We start from the raw sequence: 19,782 nt of genomic DNA, 5'->3' as shown, positions 1-19,782 counted from the left end.
ATGGCGGCCCGAGACTCACACATTCCACATGCCGCATGGTGAGGTCACCATCACACTGCAGGATGTGGAGGTTCTTCTTGGACTTCCTGTTGATGGTGACGTTGTAACTGGGAGCACACAAAAAGAATGGGAGAATGTGTGTGATGAGTACCTTGGCTTTCGACCTACCAATGAAGACCATCTGGAACGTGCTGGCCAAAGGATTCTCATAAAACGGCTTTTGGAGCAAGTTGCCCATCCACTGCCGCCTAATGCTGAAGACGATGAAGTGCATAGGTACGCACGATGCTACATCCTAGCGCTATTGGGGGACACAATCTTCATGGACAAATCCGGTGATAGGGTGCATCTAATGTGGGTGCAGCAGTTGGAAGACCTTCGCAACCCATGAAGGTATAGTTGGGGAAGTGCTTGCCTTGCATGGTTGTACCGACAGTTATGCAGGGCAAGCGATAAGAAAGCTAGTCAGATTGGTGGGTGTTTATTGTTGGTCCAGTATTGGGCGTGGGCCAGATTCCCCTTTTTGTGCCCGGCAGTTGAGCGTGGCCCACCAGTGGGTGCTTATGGTCCTCCAGTGCGTGGTCCACTGTCCCTTAAGTAAGTCTGTACCTTAGTAACTTCATTTACAATATGTGATCATTACCTAAGCTTACAATCATGTAATTTAAAATATAAATTTTTTATTTTTATTTAAAAGGGTTGTACGAAGCATATATGTCAACATTTAAAAATGTTAAACAGAGTTTCAATATATATGATTACGTTAATATACTCTAATTTTGTCATTGTCATATGGCTTGTATGTGCTTTGTTTTTATAAGGACTTTTTTCATTCTAGTGATATTATTAATTGAGGCAATTTCTATAAGATTCTATTAGTAGTTATATTTGATTACATTATAGTTTTAATCATAATATTATCTTACTTGGGAAGTTGTAGATATTGATTCCCTGTTCTTGATTGTAGGTGGGTGTGGGTCCCAAATAAGAAAAATAGGCCCGCCCAGGTCTTCAGGGACAGGTATCGGGAGCAAATAGCTTTAATGTTGCCAAACCAGGTATGAAAATGCTTTGTTCAACATGTTCAAGTACAAGATATATTTATTTGCTGAACTTTTAAATAGAAAGATAGTTGCCTAATGTGTTGCATATTTGTTTTTGGGCTGTTGTAGGTGGTGTGACAGCCGTATGAAGATGAATACGATAACCTTCCGCCGTGGTGCGTTGTAGGGAGGGCAGTGTGGACGGCAATCGTGCCGCTTGTATGTTTCCATCTAGTAGAGAAACATACACCGGATCGTGTCGTTCGGCAATTTGGGATGATCCAAGAAATTCCCCGCCATGTTAACATGGACCCAGTGCTTCATGCAATTGATTTGAGGGGGAAGATGGGTGTTGATTGGATGCGGAGACATGCTATGCATCTCACGGACTGGGGTCATCGCCTTCAACGGCGTTGTGAAGCAGTGCTTGGTGATATGCCTCTACAGCACGAGTACTTCGATTGGTTCACAAGGATAACTCGAAGGTTTATCGATATCCCTGGTGCTAGATTCATTCTAATGGTAACTTCTCCATGTCTTCTACATTTTACCGTACTTGTTACTTAGTTTACCACTGTTTAGAGAACTCTTCTTATGTGGTCAAATGTTTGCTTACCATCAAACCTCCCTTTTAAATTGTTGTTTGCTTAAGATTGCTTATAGACAATCGAAGTTGATTTACCTTATAGAGAACGTTGGGAATATACAAATCTAATTTGGAATGCTCTAAGGTCATATCTCGTATTTCAGCCTTTAGAGTTATGGTATACATTCATCTTTCCATTGTTATTATTTTTAATTTTTTTCCTCATTTGGCATTGGCAATTTGCATTTTTCAGAAGACGATATCCGCTAACTACATCTTTAATACAAAAGTTAATTTCAATTTAGTCCAATGTAACACTTGGTGTCCCTATAATTTCCAATTATTAGTTGCCGTATCAATTTGGAACCAACCTGAAATTATACTATTGATTGGCTTTCTTCATTTTGATATTGCATTATTAATATACTTGGTTTTTCCATGTGCAGATTGAAGGATATGTCCGTATGATGCGCCGTCACCCAGTGGGCACGGAGGAGCACAATGACATTATTAATGTGCTGGAGGCAGTGCATGAGATTGGCCGTGTACGACCTCGGGAACCTGAGGCCCCGAACGAGGAGGCAGCTACTCCTGCGGCAGCGCCTACTCAGAGGCCAAGCACTACTAAGAGCCCAAGCACGAGCACAGCTCCTGCCGGACGTTGCTCTCGTCCGCCTGTTGCTACCCCTCAGGTTGTCCCTACCCTCGATCGCTCTCCATCCACCGCACATCCATCCCTTAGCCCCACCATCCCTTCACCCACCCCACATCCATCCGTTAGCCCGACCATCCCTTCACCCACCTCACATCCATCCCCTACCCCTACCATCCCTTTAGCCACTCCACATGAGTCCCCTAGTCCCACCATCCCTCCACCCACCCCACATGAGTCCCCTAGTCCCACCATCCCTCCACCCACCCCACATGCCTGTCCTGGGTCTGACATTCGTCCACCCACCCCACGGTCATTTCCTGAGCTATCACCTATTCCATCATTTGACCTGGGTCTTGATCAAACCCCTCCTGACTTGCAACAGGACCCACCTTCCCACAGTACATCCATTGGCCCACCCCATGTTCAGCCTGAGCAGCCTGTTGGGTTAGCTGCAGCGGCAGAAGGTCGGCCAAAACGCATATCTAAGGCACCTCCTTGTGGGACAGGGGGGCACAAACATGGACACAACGCTGGGCCGGAGGCATCTGATGAAGGACATGCAAGACCTCCTCCTTATTATACGAGAAAGCGTAAGGTTCAAAAAAGGTAACTCAAATGATACCTTATTCCTTTAACTGGACATTTCAAGCTAGTGTTGAAAAGTTCATAAAATTATTTTTGTGGCCAAAATGATTTAATGTACATTATTTGAACTAGGTGAAAGGTACAGTTGGGACATTAGCTGGAGGTAGATATTCATGTGTTTGTGAATGATACAATTCTTGTTGCTGTTATCTTCGAGGTACATTTAGCATATCAATCTTATAAAATTTTCTCTTCTAACTACATAGATACTCTATGATCACATTATACTCCTGATTTGCCTCTCCACTTCATCCACTCGCCTCTTATCCTATGATTCATATTCTCTTTAATTTCTCAACTCTTATGAATTATTGCTGAAAGATATTGAAAGCTCTTGCTCTTCTCAACCATCAAGTCTTGCAACCCTTATCGACTCTACTTTTAATTATAGGTGGTTGAACTTATTTGGAAAGAAAGTTTAGGACATATTATTCCTCAAAGAAATAGATTAGGACTCATTGATCCTTTTGAGGGAAAAAAAGTAGGCCTTATCTGTACATTTCGTAATCCTAAATTACAATAACAATACTCACGTTACTATAGGAACTAAAAGCTCAAGAGGTGGTCAAAAGAAAAAAATATCTATTTGACAGGACTTCTTCCCATATCTATGAATTTCATTGGACCGTCATGGATGTATATGCTACTTTACGAAATATGTGAATTGTTGTATATCTTGGAAATTGATAGTTTTTATGGCCTTCTTATTCTTATACCAAGGAGTTGTTGCATGTCGTAATTAGCAGAGATATTTCATGAGTTTTGAGGCTTAAAAGATTAGCTTCTTGAAACGACAATACTGTTTTTAAGAGTCATTGATCAAACTTATGAGTCTTTAAGTCTCATAGTTTGTGGTGCATGTATAACTAATTTTAGCCATTTACCTCTGAAGAATAAAGTGGCTGAGCAAATCTCACTTGATCCATTGACAAATATGACAGGCGATGTCTGGCATGTATTCCTGAAAGGAGACTTCAAACACATGCTTTATGGCTACAAATTTGATGGAAAATTCTCCCCAGACGAAGGGCTTTACTATGATTCTTCTCGGATTCTATTGGATCCTTATGCAAAAGTTAGTGGCCTGCATGAGTTGTTTACTTTGTTGTACCTTTAATGTTTCTTTTTTATCCCAAATACTTTTAATATGTACTTATTAACTATTTACATCTATGAACAAAATATTTTCACTCCTTTGACTGCTTAAGTTTGGTAGATCATTTGCTTCCTATGTCTGGATGGTATAATTTATGCGTGGCTTTTTTTTGTAAATCCAGGTTTTGCTTCTAAAATGCAATGAACTCTGATTTCCTTTTCATTTGTCTAGGCAGTTATAAGCAGAGGTGAGTTTGGTGCTTTAGGAGCTGATGGTAATTGCTGGCCCCAAATGGCCTGCATGGAACCTTCTTTTGATGATGAGGTAGCAAATACTACATTTACTTCAATAACTGTGGGCTGTTTTTATTTATTATTATTACTTTCTAATATTTATTAATGCTTTATATTACTATAAAGGAGCTAAAGGTTAGATGTAAATAGGCTTGTCTTATGATATAGTCAAACGTGTGTCACTTTATTGTCACAAAATCCCTGCCTAGTTTTTTAATATTTTTTTTAAAAATGTTTTTTGTAACAATTTTTTTCATGCTTCTTGTTCAATATGAGGATATTGGGGTTTACGTCCTTAAAAAAACGCTTATTCCCTATGCACATTTTAGATCCCAGGTAAAAGGAAATATTAATATTCCTCAAGATGAAGCACACTAAGATAACTTTTGTAATTTTATCTCAATAATTGTTAGGTACTAAACAGGAATCTAAAGCTTTTTTCTGACTCTTATTATTTGAAATTATTTAAGTGCACCTACCAATAATTTTAGCTTCAATCCAGATGGGTCTGCTGTGAACCCTGGAGCTTTCCAGCAGCATATTCGAAGTGATTCTAATCTTATGGCTCAGTTGTTTCAGGTAAAACTGTGGTCTTCTTCTTCAAAGTTATTCTTTGCATTTCAAATTGGGGTTTGAAGCATGTAAATATGGTTTTCCTGTTAAGAAGAAGTCTGGAATCAGATAAAGTCTGGAAACTTAACTCCTTGGGTAATAGGTTGGTTCTAATATTATTTGCACTACCGCACCCTCATGGTGTTCTTGAGCTAGAGCCTATTTGGAGATGATTTTGAAAATTGGATTATTATCTGAAAATGCCATGCCAATCAGTAGCAGTTGGCATAAAATTATATGTGAAAATAAAAATAAAAATGATTGGATTGTTTGTAATCCATTCTTGATTTCTATGATTTATTTTCTTCACTGGTGAGTTTCTAGCAATCTAAAATTTATGTTGAATTTACAGAATGATCCTGAACTAGCACAAGCTGTTCTAGGAAATGATCTAAATAAACTGCAAGACCTTTTACGAGAGCGTCATCGCCAAAAATCTGATTTACGACGTCAACAAGAAGAGGAGCTCGTAAGTTGCTTATCTGGTGGCTCTAACTCTTTCTCTTCCTTGGCCTTTATAGCTTATGTCATGGTGCTAAGTTTGTACCACATAAAGTACTTTTCAAGTTCTAATATATTGGCCTCTAATATATGTGTGTATTTACGTACTTACCATTTACTGATCAGATGTAGTTAAATTGTAACCATTGAGTTTCTTACATAAATAATTTAATTTGATAATGATTATTAGATGGAGAAACTGATACATATACGTTCTTGTTATTGTGTGATATAGGCCCTTCTTTATGCAGATCCTTTTGATGTTGAAGCGCAAAAGAAGATTGAAGCTGCTATTCGCCAGGTCAGTGTTATTTCTTTGTCATATGTGGCATTGATGTATCAATAGAAGCCCTTTATCCCTGATGCTTTGGCTCAGGGGTTCAACAGGTACGCTGGATCAGGGTAGGTCATAGGTCTGGGTGTTGTTTAGCATTGGATAGAGGGGGAAAAAAGTGAAAGAAAGAACCTTTCTTTGTACTCTTGATTTTCTGCGGATTTTTTAGTCTGTTGAAATCTTAAGTTCATTGTAATTATGGAATCTATAGTAATTTAATTTTTCGTTGTGCAAAAATTCTAACCTTATAATGATGTTTGCAAGTGGCTTTGCTATGTTGAAACATCTGTTACTTCTCTTTGAAACTAATTTTTCATTCCTACAAATTCCTTGGACTGGTTAATACTTATTGGTGTGCATTAATAAGTAATAACTGAGAGACTTTTATGCCTTAGGATTCTTTTGTTATTTGAAGTTTCTTCATTGGATTTTTTTGTATGTACGCATTATATTTTCTGTGACCAATAGTAGGCATGGCCCTACATGCTAGAAACTGTGATTATAAATCTTTTCCTTGTAGGATGAATTCATTAAATTCTCAGAAGAGGAGTGTGCATTTTGATTTATTGATTTTATTTTTGATGACGAATGTGATTGCTGATGATAGAAAATGATATTGGACTGTCAAAAAGTGATTCTTTTACAATGTTTACTATAATGATTCATAATATTTGCATAAAATCTTATTCATTAATGTTTACGCCAACTAATTTATTACTTGCAACTCTGAAATTTCTTTCATCCTTTGATAGTTGTGGCATATATCTTTTTTATTTTTTGTTTAATATAATCTTAGTACTATTGATATAATCATAAAATTGATTTTTTTTCGATTATCTTTTTTTCCACGCCAAGAAGGAAGATATATTAAATGGGTAGTTCGTGTTGACAATACTTCTAAATTATTTGCAGAAAGGAATTGATGAAAATTGGGCCGCTGCCTTGGAACATAACCGTGACGCTTTTGCAAGGGTGGTATGTATTATCTATTTATCTTCAACCCTGGCTATCACTATTACATACATAAATATATATATATATATATATATATATATTTGTTTTTGTATTGATTTTAAAGTTTCTTATGCAACTCTTCAGGTTATGTTGTACGTGGACATGGAGGTTAATGGTTTCCCATTAAAGGTAACAACTAGATGGTGAAAAATATCTTAGGAATAATTCTTGTTGCATCAATGATTCTTTGTTGACAATATTCTTCTTGTTTCCTCAGCTCTTATATTTATTTATAGTTTCTCCATTTCGTAAGGCAAGTGACTATGTTTTGAGGTTTTTTGGTTATTCGCAGTGTATAGAGATTTTCAACTTGTGATGCTAATGGTTAGTGAACTTTGTGCAGGTATTGAAAAAGTTGCTCAAGGATGATGCCATATCCAAAGCAAGGATTAATACTGAGGTTGGTTACTTCATACAATTAAATTTGTAAATGGTTCGTGGGTGTGTTGTTTTCCGTGGCATGACTTATTTCTAATAGGTTTCTAATCTTTTTTTACTGAAAAGTATTTTCGTCAAAATGGGCTTCAAGCTTCAGGTCGTGGGTTCACGTCATAACCCACAACCTGAGGCATAAATCAGTAATTGGGTTCTCAAAGTTACTCACAAGTTCATCTTTTGGAGGTTCATATGGAGGCATGTTTTCAAGTTCTGCTTCAGCAGCAGCAAGATAAAGTTAGCTTTAATTATTCTATGTTTCCGAGATTCTTCTTGCTTCCTCAGGTCTTCCATTTCTTTATATTTTTTCCTAAGGGGTATTAGAAAGAAATATAAAGAAGTGGAACACGTGAGGTTGCAAGAAGAATCTCGGTAACAAAGAATCATTAAAGCTAACTTTTTCTTGCTGCTTGTAAAGCAGAACTTGAAAACGTGCCTCCATATTAACCTCCGAAAGATGAACTGGTGAGTAACTTTGAGAACCCAATTATTGCACCTGATCGGAGTAAGCTGCCAAAACGGCATGGTGCAACTTCTGCGGCTCAGGTAATTAATCTTTATTGCTTGAATTTGTACTTCATGCAGAAGTTGGGCTTATGCTCTGCTTTTTGGTCATTAGCCTTTTCTTGTTAGCCTATCATTAAATTGTAGAAATTCTGGAAGTATGCATAGGATTGCATTATTTATTTATGATTGACAAAGAATATTTAAACTATATCATTCCACCTTTTTGTTATCTTTCCTTGTATGCTTCATGATAATACAATGAATTTAAACTATTATATTTAAACTATAATAATACAATGAATTTCCTCTGTGGTTGTGTCCAACCAAGATTTTCATTGGAAGCTTTTGGCCTTTATTCTAAATAATGTTGAATGTACTGCCAATCAGTTGATGGAAACACTTCTTTATTTTAATGGAATTTTATAATAGGAAACTGATGCAGATTGATGATTTTTTTATTTACAAGTTGACCACATTCCATATAGGGAGAGTTTTAGAGAGCTTCCCCCCCCTACCTGGCTCTCTAAAACTCTCCCTATTTGTTGGACTCAAAAGACTTGTATGATTGTTTCAAAGTTTGTCCTAACTTCAAGGTTTAATTTGTTATGCAGGACCGTCGTGATTACATGGATGATTACCATGTAAGCTTCATTCTTTTCTCTACTTATTTTTATTGCCAAATAGAGGTGGTATTCATTCTTTTCTCTTTTTGGAAGCATCTTATAGCAGACTTACAGTCAAACATATTGGAATCTATTTTGTTTATTATTATTATTTTCTGTATTTCTTTTCCAGAAGTATCTAATTGCTGAAAAACTTTGTTGCTTTAAGAAATTGCAAGCTTGTTAAGCTGCTTCATAGAATTTATATCTTGAGAGGAAATTTGAAAGAATGTTGGTGTGGAGCAGTTGGCATTGGCAATGTATTAGTGATGAGTGATTTGGAACACACCTTTCTTGTTAAAAAAAAAAAAATTGTTTTTTCTAAGCTTGGCTATTGGTGCATTTCAGGGATTTTCTTAATGGAGTAGAAGAGATTTCAATACTTTCATCAGGGCTTGTGAGAAGTATGGCCGAAATGACATAAAAAGTATTGCTTCTGAAATGGAAGGGAAAACGGAGGAGGAAGTTGAAAGATACGCAAAGGTCTTTAAAGAAAGATAGAAAGAGTTAAATGGTGAGTAATATTCAATTTTACACCATTGTTACCTTAAGTTAAAATAAATTCTAATGGGAAGCAAATGTAAACTTCAATTATTGAGATATGTACATAAAGTTCTCGTATTGGGTTTTGGTAACATCTGTTTCCATGAACTTCAACGTCTTTGACCTTCGATCCCATGGCATTAGTTGCTGTTCTCCAGTCCCCTAGTACATGCAAAAATAACCCATAAATGTGTGTTTTTGTTTGGTTTTGTATTTTGTTTTTGTTTTCTTCTGTTTGGCTAAGGGGAAGAGATTGTCTTAACTGGTTTAACTGGGTTGTTGAGCCATCTGTTATTGAAAGAGATGAGCCACATTAGTGCCTGGTTTTGAGCTAAACTGCAGCACTGCTTGGTTGGTTCAGCTTCTTGAGTTAGTCTTCATTGGTTTTTTTTTTTTTTTGGGTTATAGGAAAACATAATATTTGTGGTTGAACCTGATACAGATTGCAGTTGTTTCTGTACTTTGGTTAAGCTCTGTGAAAAGTGGTTGATATGGTAGAACTATTTACTGTCAATTTCATGATCTCATTAAAACTTTGGTAGCATTGGATCTAATTGTTATCTCTAAAATGATTCCTCCAGATTATGATAGGATCATTAAGAATATCGAAAGGGGGGAGGCTAGAATTTCGCGAAAGGACGAGATCATGAAAGCTATTGGGAAGAAATTGGACCGGTACAAGAATCCATGGCTGGAACTCAAGATTCAGTATGGTCAGAATAAAGGGAAATTGTACAATGAAGAATGTGATCGTTTCATGGTGTGCTTTCTTTGCAGTCTTCTTCCTCCACTCCCTTCCCTGTGTGAACTTTGGTGTATAGGTTCCATGTTCAATTATTTAAACACATTTTTTGCCTGCCACAATATGCAGATATGCATGGTTCACAAACTTGGGTATGGGAACTGGGATGAGTTAAAGGCTGCATTTCGCACATCACCCTTGTTTCGTTTTGATTGGTTTGTGAAGTCTCGCACAACTCAAGAACTTGCAAGGAGGTGTGATACACTAATTCGGTTGGTGGAGAAGGAAAACCAAGAGTACGACGAGAGGGAGAGACAAGCTCGTAAAGAGAAGAAGCTTGCCAAGGTTCGATTTGTTCCTGCCCAAACTTCTTAGAACACCATTATGCACATTCTTCTTAACTGGTTTCTGTCACACATTGGCTTCACCCACCTCACTGACATGCATCCCTTCATATAAATCTTCCATTTATTTGATCAAGCCAATCTTCATCCATCCGAATTTATGCAATATCACTACATCTCATACTTTAATAATGTATGTTTCAGAATTTGACACCATGAAAGCGAGCCCTGGCTAGGCAGACTGAGAGTCCCTCTTCCTTAAAGAAGCGGAAGCAATTGACCATGGATGACTATGTTACTTCAGTATGTTACTGTCTTTGCATGATTACTAAATATATCATGATTTTGCTTTCTATTCATGTGGTAGTTACCAGCCATGGATTTACTGAAGCTAATTTTGTTCTTTTTGTTGCAGGGAAAGCGTAGGAAATGATATTGAAATATAAAATTAAGAAATTTTTTTGGGGGATGAATCCCCCTTTAAATTACGGTGTAGCAGTAGTGTGGGCAAGGAGTGCCTCTAGTTTGCGCACTAGTTTGTTATATCCCCTTGTTTTTGGATCAGGGTTCAGAATTCATCGTTTCACTGATGGAATTGGTAATATATTAGATCTGAAGAGTTTTGGAATTTGTATAAATGAAACTACTCCAGTATTTTGTACCTTGTAGTTGATTTTAGCTGGTCATCTAATGAAATATACTGTATTAGCTGCTTAAGGCTATCCCCCCAATTTTTCCTCATCCAAATATTTCTATAAACACATGGGTTATGACTTTATGTTAAGTTGGCATCAACTTTAGCTCTCGTTTGATCTGGCATATGTATTTCATGCAAGACCTACAAGGGTTATGACTTTATGTTAAGTCCCATTTGGTCCATTTCGGTCTAATTTGGTTCACTTAGGTCCACTTTGGTTAATTCGGTCCAATTCAGTATATTTGGTCCTTTTGGTCTATTTTGGTCCAATTCGGTCCACTTAGGTCCATTCCGTCCATTATAGTTTTAATCATTCGGTTCACTGCAGTCCAATTCGGTCTATTAGGTTCATTCAGTCTATTTTAGTCCACTTCAATCCTATTCGGTCCACTTAGGTCCATTCAGTCCAATTCAGTTTTGGGCTCGAAGTTTTATTTTATTTTTCTTAATTTTTAGGTTGAAAAGCATGAAATTTTATTCTATTTCTGTCAAACTCTTTAGTTTTAGGTGAAAAAATACAAACAAAATACGTATTGGAAATAAAGATATGGGCCCTAGAAAAGCAATAAAAATAATAAAAATTCAAAAAATTACCTGAAAATTAAAATTTCAACAATATAGGTATAATAATTATATTTGGAAAGAAAAAATAAATGCTACAATTCTAAAATTATATAATAATTTAAACTTATTGTAATATGTAACATGTATTCCATAGAATGGGGGTGTACAATTTTTTAAAAATCTTCTTGGATATGTTTAAATTAGTCAACTAACTATAATATTTTTTTTTTAAAATCACTATAATAACATATTCTCCATGTATATAAGAAAATATTATAATAATCTAAGTTCAAATTTATCGTTATTGCTCTTCCTGTGTAGAGTGTGTATCCAACCCACCAACACAACCCAACCTAACCCACCATAAGTCTATTTGGGTGGTGTCATGTGTAGTGCATAGGATGTGACTTCAAGGCTTTAGGTGGCACGTAAGGGTCAGTGGAAGCTTGAAATCTTCAATAATGAGTTGATCTATCAATCTGATTGTGGAGAGCTGAATGTCTTACACCACTAGGGAGACACTTGGAATGCTAAGGGGCGTAGAGACACGTCAATGTGTTTGGTACTATATTTCAAATAACATGTTTTAATGTGTAAAAAAACATTACTCAAATTTTTTTCTTTCTCTTTTGGCACTTAAACTGTACCAGCCTTGTGATTTTATCGTAAATATGAATGCAAATATTTGAATAATATAGCATGATTCGTTGAGATGAGTGGCGTTTGAATTCGTTGAGATGAGGACGGTTACAATATACCGTCTATCAAAGTCTTACATTAAAGCCTATGTGATAAAGTAAGAAAGTTTCAAATTTGAGCTTTTAGACTTGGTGTGGTTCTCTTTAGTCTAAAATTTCATTAAGGTATGTCCTTGCAATATATGGAGACAAATAACCTAATTCATTTAATTTGACTCTTGCAATTTAATTTCAGCATTGTACTTAGTTTTATGCACAAAATAGGAAACTTGAGTTCATTGTTATATCTGTCGTGACTTTTTACATCTATACGTTTATATTTAAAGCAATAAGTTATAAAAATACCCATTTTCACTTGCCTGTTGAAATTAGTTCCCAACTTGGGATTAAAAAAAAAAAAAAATTCCCCCAGTGGAAGTCGACCATCTTATAGTCGATTTCCTATGGAAATCGACTCTCTGATAGTCGATTTCGTATGGAAATCGACTATAACATGGTCGATTTCTATTTTTAAAGATTTTTTTTTTTTTGGTGTTTGGCACCTACTCGAAATCCCCAGTGGAAGTGGAGTGTTTTAATACCAAATCGACTCTCAGAGAGTCGATTTCCTATGGAAATCGACTATTAGGGAGTCGATTTCTACTTGGGTTTTTTTTTTTCCATTTTTTTTTTTGTTTTTGTTTTTGGCACCTACTCGTGCAGCAGTAAACCATAATTGGTTTCCCTTCCCCTGCAGCAGTAAACTAGATCCAGAACACATAACATGAGCAGCAGTAAACAAGTAGATACAAGCATATGATACTGGTAAATGGCTCGTACATCATATGCAAACAGCTGGATTCAAACAGTTACTATGACCATTATAGGTTCTCTATTAACGGACAAAAAACATTCAATACTAGCTATCATCGCTTTGAAGGAGGGCCCTGTGGTTGAATTTGCCAAAGTAGTAGCTACTAATGCCAAAGTAATATAATTGCTGGCATTATAGGCAGCTGCACAACGCAACTATAGTAACAAGTACAATGGACAGCAAATAGTTCAATTACAACAACATTCAACAATAACCAAAATAACAACTAATAAATAGAACATAGTCTCCATATTTGCCTACCACTTGTCCATACTAAAACCATACTGATACAACATACTCTACATAGTCACCAAGCACTTCTCCATACTGATACAACAGATTCTACATAGTCACCTAGCACTTGTCAATACAGAAGATAACCACAAGTCCCACGTACAATGTCACTTAGCAAAACTGAGTTTCCGCTTGCCTGCCAAAAATTAAAATACGGTCATTAGTTTCCAAATGCAAAGAACTATAAGAAAATGAAATTCTGAATATATTATATAAAAACAGTGAGGGCACTTGCCTAGTTTATAGCAGTACCACTTGTCGATGCCCCACGGGAATTGGGACAACTTCTACGGTTATGCCCCTCTTGATGACACACTCCGCATCGTTGCCTCGGTTGAGTCTCCCTCAAGTCCGGATCTTCCCTCCGGCTTCCCCGTTCTCGCCGTACCCCATCCATTTCATTCCTTATTCTTGACTTCACAGGACGACCTATGCCCCGTAACAGCAGTGGATCAGGCACCCATCGTGGTCCGGAAACGTCCCTCCATTCAGACTCTGACTTTGGTACCACAAAATTATGTGAATATGTGAGAATGGCGTTGTTCAAACTGTAACATGGGTCAATATAGTTGGTCGCATTAAGATGCAGAACTTGAAGAACTTTAATTGCATGTGAATAAGGGATCTTCAAGTTTTGCCACTTTCTGCAACCACATGTTCTAGCAAATATGCGCACTTCATGACTGTGGTTTCCCCCTCCACCTCTATGGTCATTGTACGAGGTAACCACCTGATATACACCATCTGCATGATTAAATTTCCTCACAGTGTGTTCTGCACTTTTTTGCTCATTTCTGCTATAGATCTCCATTGCATAATCACTCCACAGCTTACCTCGAGAGAGATCAGAAGTAATTTGTTTATGTCGATCGTGGAAATATGCAACAAGTTTGCACCAAGTGAAATGAACCATTGCAGCAATGGGCAAACCGCGGGCACCTTTAAGTACCCCATTAAAGCACTCGGAGATATTGGTTGTCATTGCCCCGTAACGTCTTCCACCATCATGTGACTGGGTCCATTTCTCCACTTCCTCACTCACTAGATATGTGTACGGCATATAACGTTCAATCCGCGTATCAGTAGGGTCTACACCCCTCAGTAAATTAATCTCGGCCTCCTTAATGGTTTGCATTATGGACTGAAATTTAGCTTCATTACTCGCATATCCAGCTTTCAAGGCCAATGCCTTTAGAATCGGGTTATCAAAGTGTCTGTTGAAGTTGCTAGCAACATGTCGAAGGCAATATCGGTGATATACCTGTTCTCTTCCGTCCTCACGTCTAGGCCACTCTCGAATGGCACATTTGATACCTTTATGTCGGTCAGAAATAATACAAATTCCATCGTTAGGTATGACATGCTCTATGGAAGTCCTGAGACACTCTAAAAACCACCCCCAACTAGCCCCTGACTCCTTGTTCACAACAGCGAAGGCGAGAGGCAAAACCTTTTGGTTAGCATCGGTTGCCATTGCAATCATCAATACCCCTTTGTATTTACCATACAGATGAGTCCCGTCAATACTAATCACTGGCCTGCAATATTGGAATGCAGCAATGCATGGAGCGAATGCCCAATATACATAGCGTAGTACAGCAGTACCTTCGTCTGGCCTAGGTATGGTGTGATAGCTGTACTGGGTACCTGAGTCCTCATCCAAGTATGCCAACAACAACTTTCGCAACTTTTGGTAAGACTCCTCCCAATCCCCAAATATCTTAGCAATTGCCTTTTGTTTTGCGTCCCATACTTTATAGTAAGAAAGCTCATGATTATACTTAGTACGTATGATCTCCCATAGGTCATCAATACGTGTAGTGTGATTTTTTTGCAATCTCCCCACAATTTCTGATGCAACAAAATGCGAATCCATCATTCTACCATCTCTTTTTAGGCCAAAGGGTATACAAGTGTGTGGACCCACATAAGACGTAACCATCCACATACCACTGAATTTAGTCTTCATGTATGCCCCAACATACCACTTGCAGTTGTCATCAACACATGCGGCGCACAATTTCGTTTTGGTCGACCTCCGGATTATAAAATTTCTATTATCATTTGCTGCGTATATTATCAATGCATGTTTCACCGCATCTTTATTTGCAAAAGTCAACCCTTTAGAAAAATGCATCCCATCTTCCCAAGTAGAGACAAATGGTATCTGAAGACGTGAAGGATCAACCATATCTTCCCAAGTATTTGAGTAGAATGACTCAGCAGGAGGTCTGTAGCCAGTGGTCGTATTTCTATTATGCTGGACACCAATATCATCATTTGCATCACCTTCATCATGGTCCTCCATACTTTCCTCTTCAAAATTGGGAACGACTTCATGTTCATCCACATCGTTCTCAAAGTCGCCTTGCTCAATCCTCTCTTCGTACTCATCCACAACCTCAACATTTTCACCATCATTCGCAACATGATCTTCGTCTTCGTCTTCCTCCTCTAAATGTGTCTCTTCACGATAGAGGGTTTCACTAGTATTAGCAACATAATCTTGAGATGGGAGCGTATAACCTCCCATCGTATACCCTTGTGCAGTATACCCTCCCATCGTATACCCTCCCATTGTAGTGCATCCATCATCTAGGGCTGTAAATTGTAAAGCCGTAGTTGTCTCTTGCACCACCTCAGTAGTGTTATCTGCAGGCGCCTCCAAACTTACATACAACTCAGCAGCATTTACTTGGGGCATTTTCTGGATCCTATTAAACATCATATTTACATGTTTATCTTCTTTGATCGCCATATACCCATAATTTATCCGTTCATGAAGGACTTCTTGTGGGTAACGATAAATAATCTTGATGTCATACCAAGCAGGATTCAATTTCAATTCGTCCATTATTTTCCTCTTCAAATCATTCAACGTCTTCAACTTACGACGTAACATCATGTAGTAGCATTCGATACCCTCCCCTCTAAATGGGAATCCGTCAATCCCTTCAGGATTGTGAAGGGGTCCACCGAAGTATACATTTATATCAATATTCTTCAAAGATTGTGAACCTATTAGAGAGCCAAGCCAAGGAAATTTATGTTAGTGACATATTTTATCTCTTTCATTTAACATCAATTACAAAACTTTTTCTATCTACTCAAAGTACAAAAATTACAACGGATCTAAAAGTGTAACAATTGCATATACTCACCCCACATCACATACAAACACACTCAAACAAATAAAAAAACTAAAAACAAAACTCACCCCCATTACAAATTTTAAACTCAGCTCTAACAAAAATATAAATAAAAATATCATCATTCCAGTGCTACGGAAATTAATGGCATACCCTATTACACTACTATTAATGAAATAACATAGAGCAGGGTTCATCAGACAAAAGAAAAAAAAAAAACACTAATGTGAATATGATCATGATCAATCAAATTAGGCATATCATCTAATTTGAAAATCAAGGCATTAATATACAGTGAAATATACTAGATGTGATATACAAACTCAAATTTTGACAATGGTAGTCATAAAAATCATACAATAAAAAATCCGTCATGACAGTAAATTTGTTTCGGATCAGCTAATATGTCATCCAGAAAATGGAAAAATGCTAGCTGCTTAATTAGGTGCAACTGGACCGGTGACCCAATTATTTTCATAGCTTTTACTGTATTCAATAATGTCTTTCTCATGGTTGGAATTTCATAAAAGTTGGAGGTTGCACAATTCTTTGAACCTGTTTCTTTTTTGTTTCCTTATGTGTCTATTATTTATATATTTATATAAATATATAAATATTTAAATATATAGTTGTATAAATATATAAATATAAATATATAAATATAAATATATAAACATAAATATATAAATATAAATATAAATATAAATATATAAATATAAATATAAATATATAAATATATATAATTATATATAAATATATAAATATATAACTATATATATATATATAAATATATAAATATATAAATATATATATATATATATATAAATATAAATATAAATCTATAAACATAAATATATAAATATAAATATAAAAATATATATATAAATATAAATATATAAATATAAATATAAATATATAAATATAAATATATAAATATAAATATAAATATATAAATATAAATATATATAATTATATATAAATATATATATATATATAAATATAAATATAAATATAAATCTATATATTTATATAAATATATATTTATATTTATATTTGCATTTAGTTGTATAAATATATAAATACAAAATATATTTATATAAATATTTAAACATATAGTTGTATAAATATATAAATATAAATATATATACACATATTTAAACAACCAACTAATATACATAAGGAGCCCTGCTTGGGCTTCCAGGCCGGTTACTCAAAAAAAAATAATAATAATATTATGAAACAAATATACATATTTAATACAAACAAATATCTTATCAGGAAACAAATATAAATATTTAATACAAACAAATATCTTATTAGGAAACAAATATAAATATTTAATACAAACAAATATTTTATCAAGAAATGGCATGACAAATTCAATGCAAGCAACACTTTTTAAAGCAGCTATATACACTAAACAACCAACTAGAGAGTGAGGAGGAGACCCTTACTTGACATGAGGATGAGCAAATATACTGCTGAGATTGTATGAGAGTAAGAGGAGCAATGTTTTGCTGCTGATGTATGAGAGTTTATGAGAGTTGTATGATGTTTTGTGAGAGTTGTTGAGAGAGGTTCTGTGATAGAAGTTGCTGAAGGTGTGAGAGTTGTGTGAGAGTTTTTTTCTTTTCTGACCAATCACCCAAAAAACAAAACACAGAGACTTTGGACATTCAAAATAGACATAAAAATGGGCATGACATGACCAATGCATAGCTGGTCAGATATTCTGCACGCCCAAAGACTTTTTCTTTATAAGCTTTTAGACAAACATTGCACATTCAAAATAAAACATAAACGACATGACCAATGTCAGATATTCTCTGCGCCCAACAGACATGACCGATGCCTGGCTAGTATTCTGCACGCCCAAAGACCTTCTCTTTTAGACAAACATTGCACATTTGAAATAAAACAAAAAAGACATGACCAATGCCTAGAAATATTCTCTGCGCCCAACAGACATGACCAATGCCTGGCTGTCAGATACTCTGTCGGATACTCTGCTGATGGAAAACCAAGACGTGTGAAAAATGGAAGTGTAAAAATCGACTGTCTGAGACTCGGTTTAACCTTTAGGAAACCGAGTCTCAGAGACTCGATTTTTACGTGGAGAACACGTCGAAATCGAGTCTCACAGACTCGATTTCCACGTGGAGTACACGCGGAAATCGAGTCTCAGACACTCGATTTCCTCTTGTACTCCACGTGGAATTTTCGCATGTTAACTCACGTAAACCGAGGCTTAGAGGGTCGATTTACAGGCCCTAAATCGACCCTCTAAGCCTCGAGTTGTTAGAACTACAAAATGTTTGCAAACGGGTCCAACTAACTGAATAGTTAGTTTTTTAATGCTAGTTTCCTACAATCTCCCACCATTTCCTTCCCTAAACCAGCAGCGTCTCTTCTTTGCTCACAGCCTCACACTAAAACATCTCCTTCCCTAAACCTAAAACTCACCCTTTCCTTCCTCCAAAATCAAAACCCAAAACTCAGATTCTTCCCCCGTCGCCGCCGCCGCTACAGATGGCCACCACTCAGATTCTCACACAACCACCGTCACTTCTCCAGAAACATTACCAGTAAGTTTTTAATTTTGTTCTATTGTTTTTGGCTGTTAAGTATGATTTAGGGTTACGTTTGGCTGTATTTTGATTGAAATCAAAGAAGCCCCAACACCCCGAGGCAGAACAACCCCACTTGAGAGTGTGGCTGAAGAGAATAGAATCCCAACCCTTCACCCTTAAAGTGTTTGACGAAATTCCTGAGCCAAACTGAAAAAGGGACCTGACTTTAGAAAGTTTATTTCAAATAATTGAAAATTGCTTCCTATGTATTGAATGGGGAAAAAAAGAGTCACAGGGCTGATTCAGTTTAGGAATAGAGTCAGATAGTACTTCAATAGAAAAAATAGAATGAAGATAATCGGATGGGCAAATCTGTCCTGAGCCAAACTGAAAAAGGGACCTGACTTTAGAAAGTTTATTTCAAATAATTGAAAATTGCTTCCTATGTATTGAATGGGGAAAAAAAGAGTCACAGGGCTGATTCAGTTTAGGAATAGAGTCAGATAGTACTTCAATAGAAAAAATAGAATGAAGATAATCGGATGGGCAAATCTGTGAAAGTCTAAATAGAATGAGCTTTGACATGGGTGTTTTTTATCAATTTATGAGTGTGAGAAAGTTTAAATTACTATCTGGGTTTTCATTTTTGGGAAAACCTATATTTGATCATGGGAATCAAATGTGTCGATTGTGGGCCTGGAATTAGTCATTGGGTTGTGATCAATGGGGAGGTAGTGACATACTCTCTGTGTGTTTATTTCTGAATTTTTTTTCCAAATGCTTGATTGAGGCCAAAATAGGACTTGTCCAAATGCTCAATTTTGTGCCTGAATCTGTACAGGTTGGGAAAAAAAAAATCAAGTTCCTTTATAACATATATGTATGTACACATGCATAATCTGTCCGATTGACCCAAGTTTTTCCAAACTTTTCTGTTTTGCTATG

The 19,782-nt window shown here is 36.3% G+C and overlaps 1 protein-coding gene and 1 long non-coding RNA gene across 2 annotated transcripts; both read left to right on the top strand.

The window, feature by feature from the left end:
* The first annotated feature begins 6 nt into the window (after positions 1–6).
* LOC115982976 lies at positions 7–1,339 on the top strand. Its single transcript, XR_004089800.1, has 3 exons — positions 7–597; positions 968–1,058; positions 1,173–1,339. It is a non-coding gene; the product is annotated as an uncharacterized LOC115982976 (long non-coding RNA).
* Positions 1,340–4,574: 3,235 nt separating this feature from the next.
* Positions 4,575–10,738, top strand: LOC115982975 (protein DNA-DAMAGE INDUCIBLE 1-like). Its single transcript, XM_031105745.1, has 13 exons — positions 4,575–4,654; positions 4,789–4,897; positions 5,283–5,399; positions 5,667–5,732; positions 6,678–6,740; positions 6,864–6,908; positions 7,123–7,179; positions 8,333–8,362; positions 8,732–8,897; positions 9,508–9,686; positions 9,798–10,013; positions 10,217–10,315; positions 10,428–10,738. Exons 1-9 carry the CDS (start codon positions 4,590–4,592, stop codon positions 8,741–8,743), a joined length of 564 nt encoding a protein of 187 aa, XP_030961605.1. The 5' UTR covers positions 4,575–4,589; the 3' UTR covers positions 8,744–8,897; positions 9,508–9,686; positions 9,798–10,013; positions 10,217–10,315; positions 10,428–10,738.
* The last annotated feature ends 9,044 nt before the right edge of the window (positions 10,739–19,782 follow it).

The sequence above is a fragment of the Quercus lobata genome, chromosome 3 (assembly GCF_001633185.2).
Source record: "Quercus lobata isolate SW786 chromosome 3, ValleyOak3.0 Primary Assembly, whole genome shotgun sequence".
In the NCBI taxonomy this organism is placed as follows: Eukaryota; Viridiplantae; Streptophyta; class Magnoliopsida; order Fagales; family Fagaceae; genus Quercus; species Quercus lobata.
This window is presented reverse-complemented; position numbering and strand designations above follow the sequence as displayed.

Excerpts from the sequence above, each read along its gene's own strand:
- LOC115982975 (XM_031105745.1), top strand. The coding sequence starts at position 4,590 with ATGAGGATATTGGGGTTTACGTCCTTAAAAAAACGCTTATTCCCTATG. Across the intron at positions 4,898-5,282 it reads TTATGGCTCAGTTGTTTCAG|AATGATCCTGAACTAGCACA; the intron begins GTAAAACTGTGG and ends TTGAATTTACAG. Across the intron at positions 5,400-5,666 it reads GTCAACAAGAAGAGGAGCTC|GCCCTTCTTTATGCAGATCC; the intron begins GTAAGTTGCTTA and ends TGTGTGATATAG.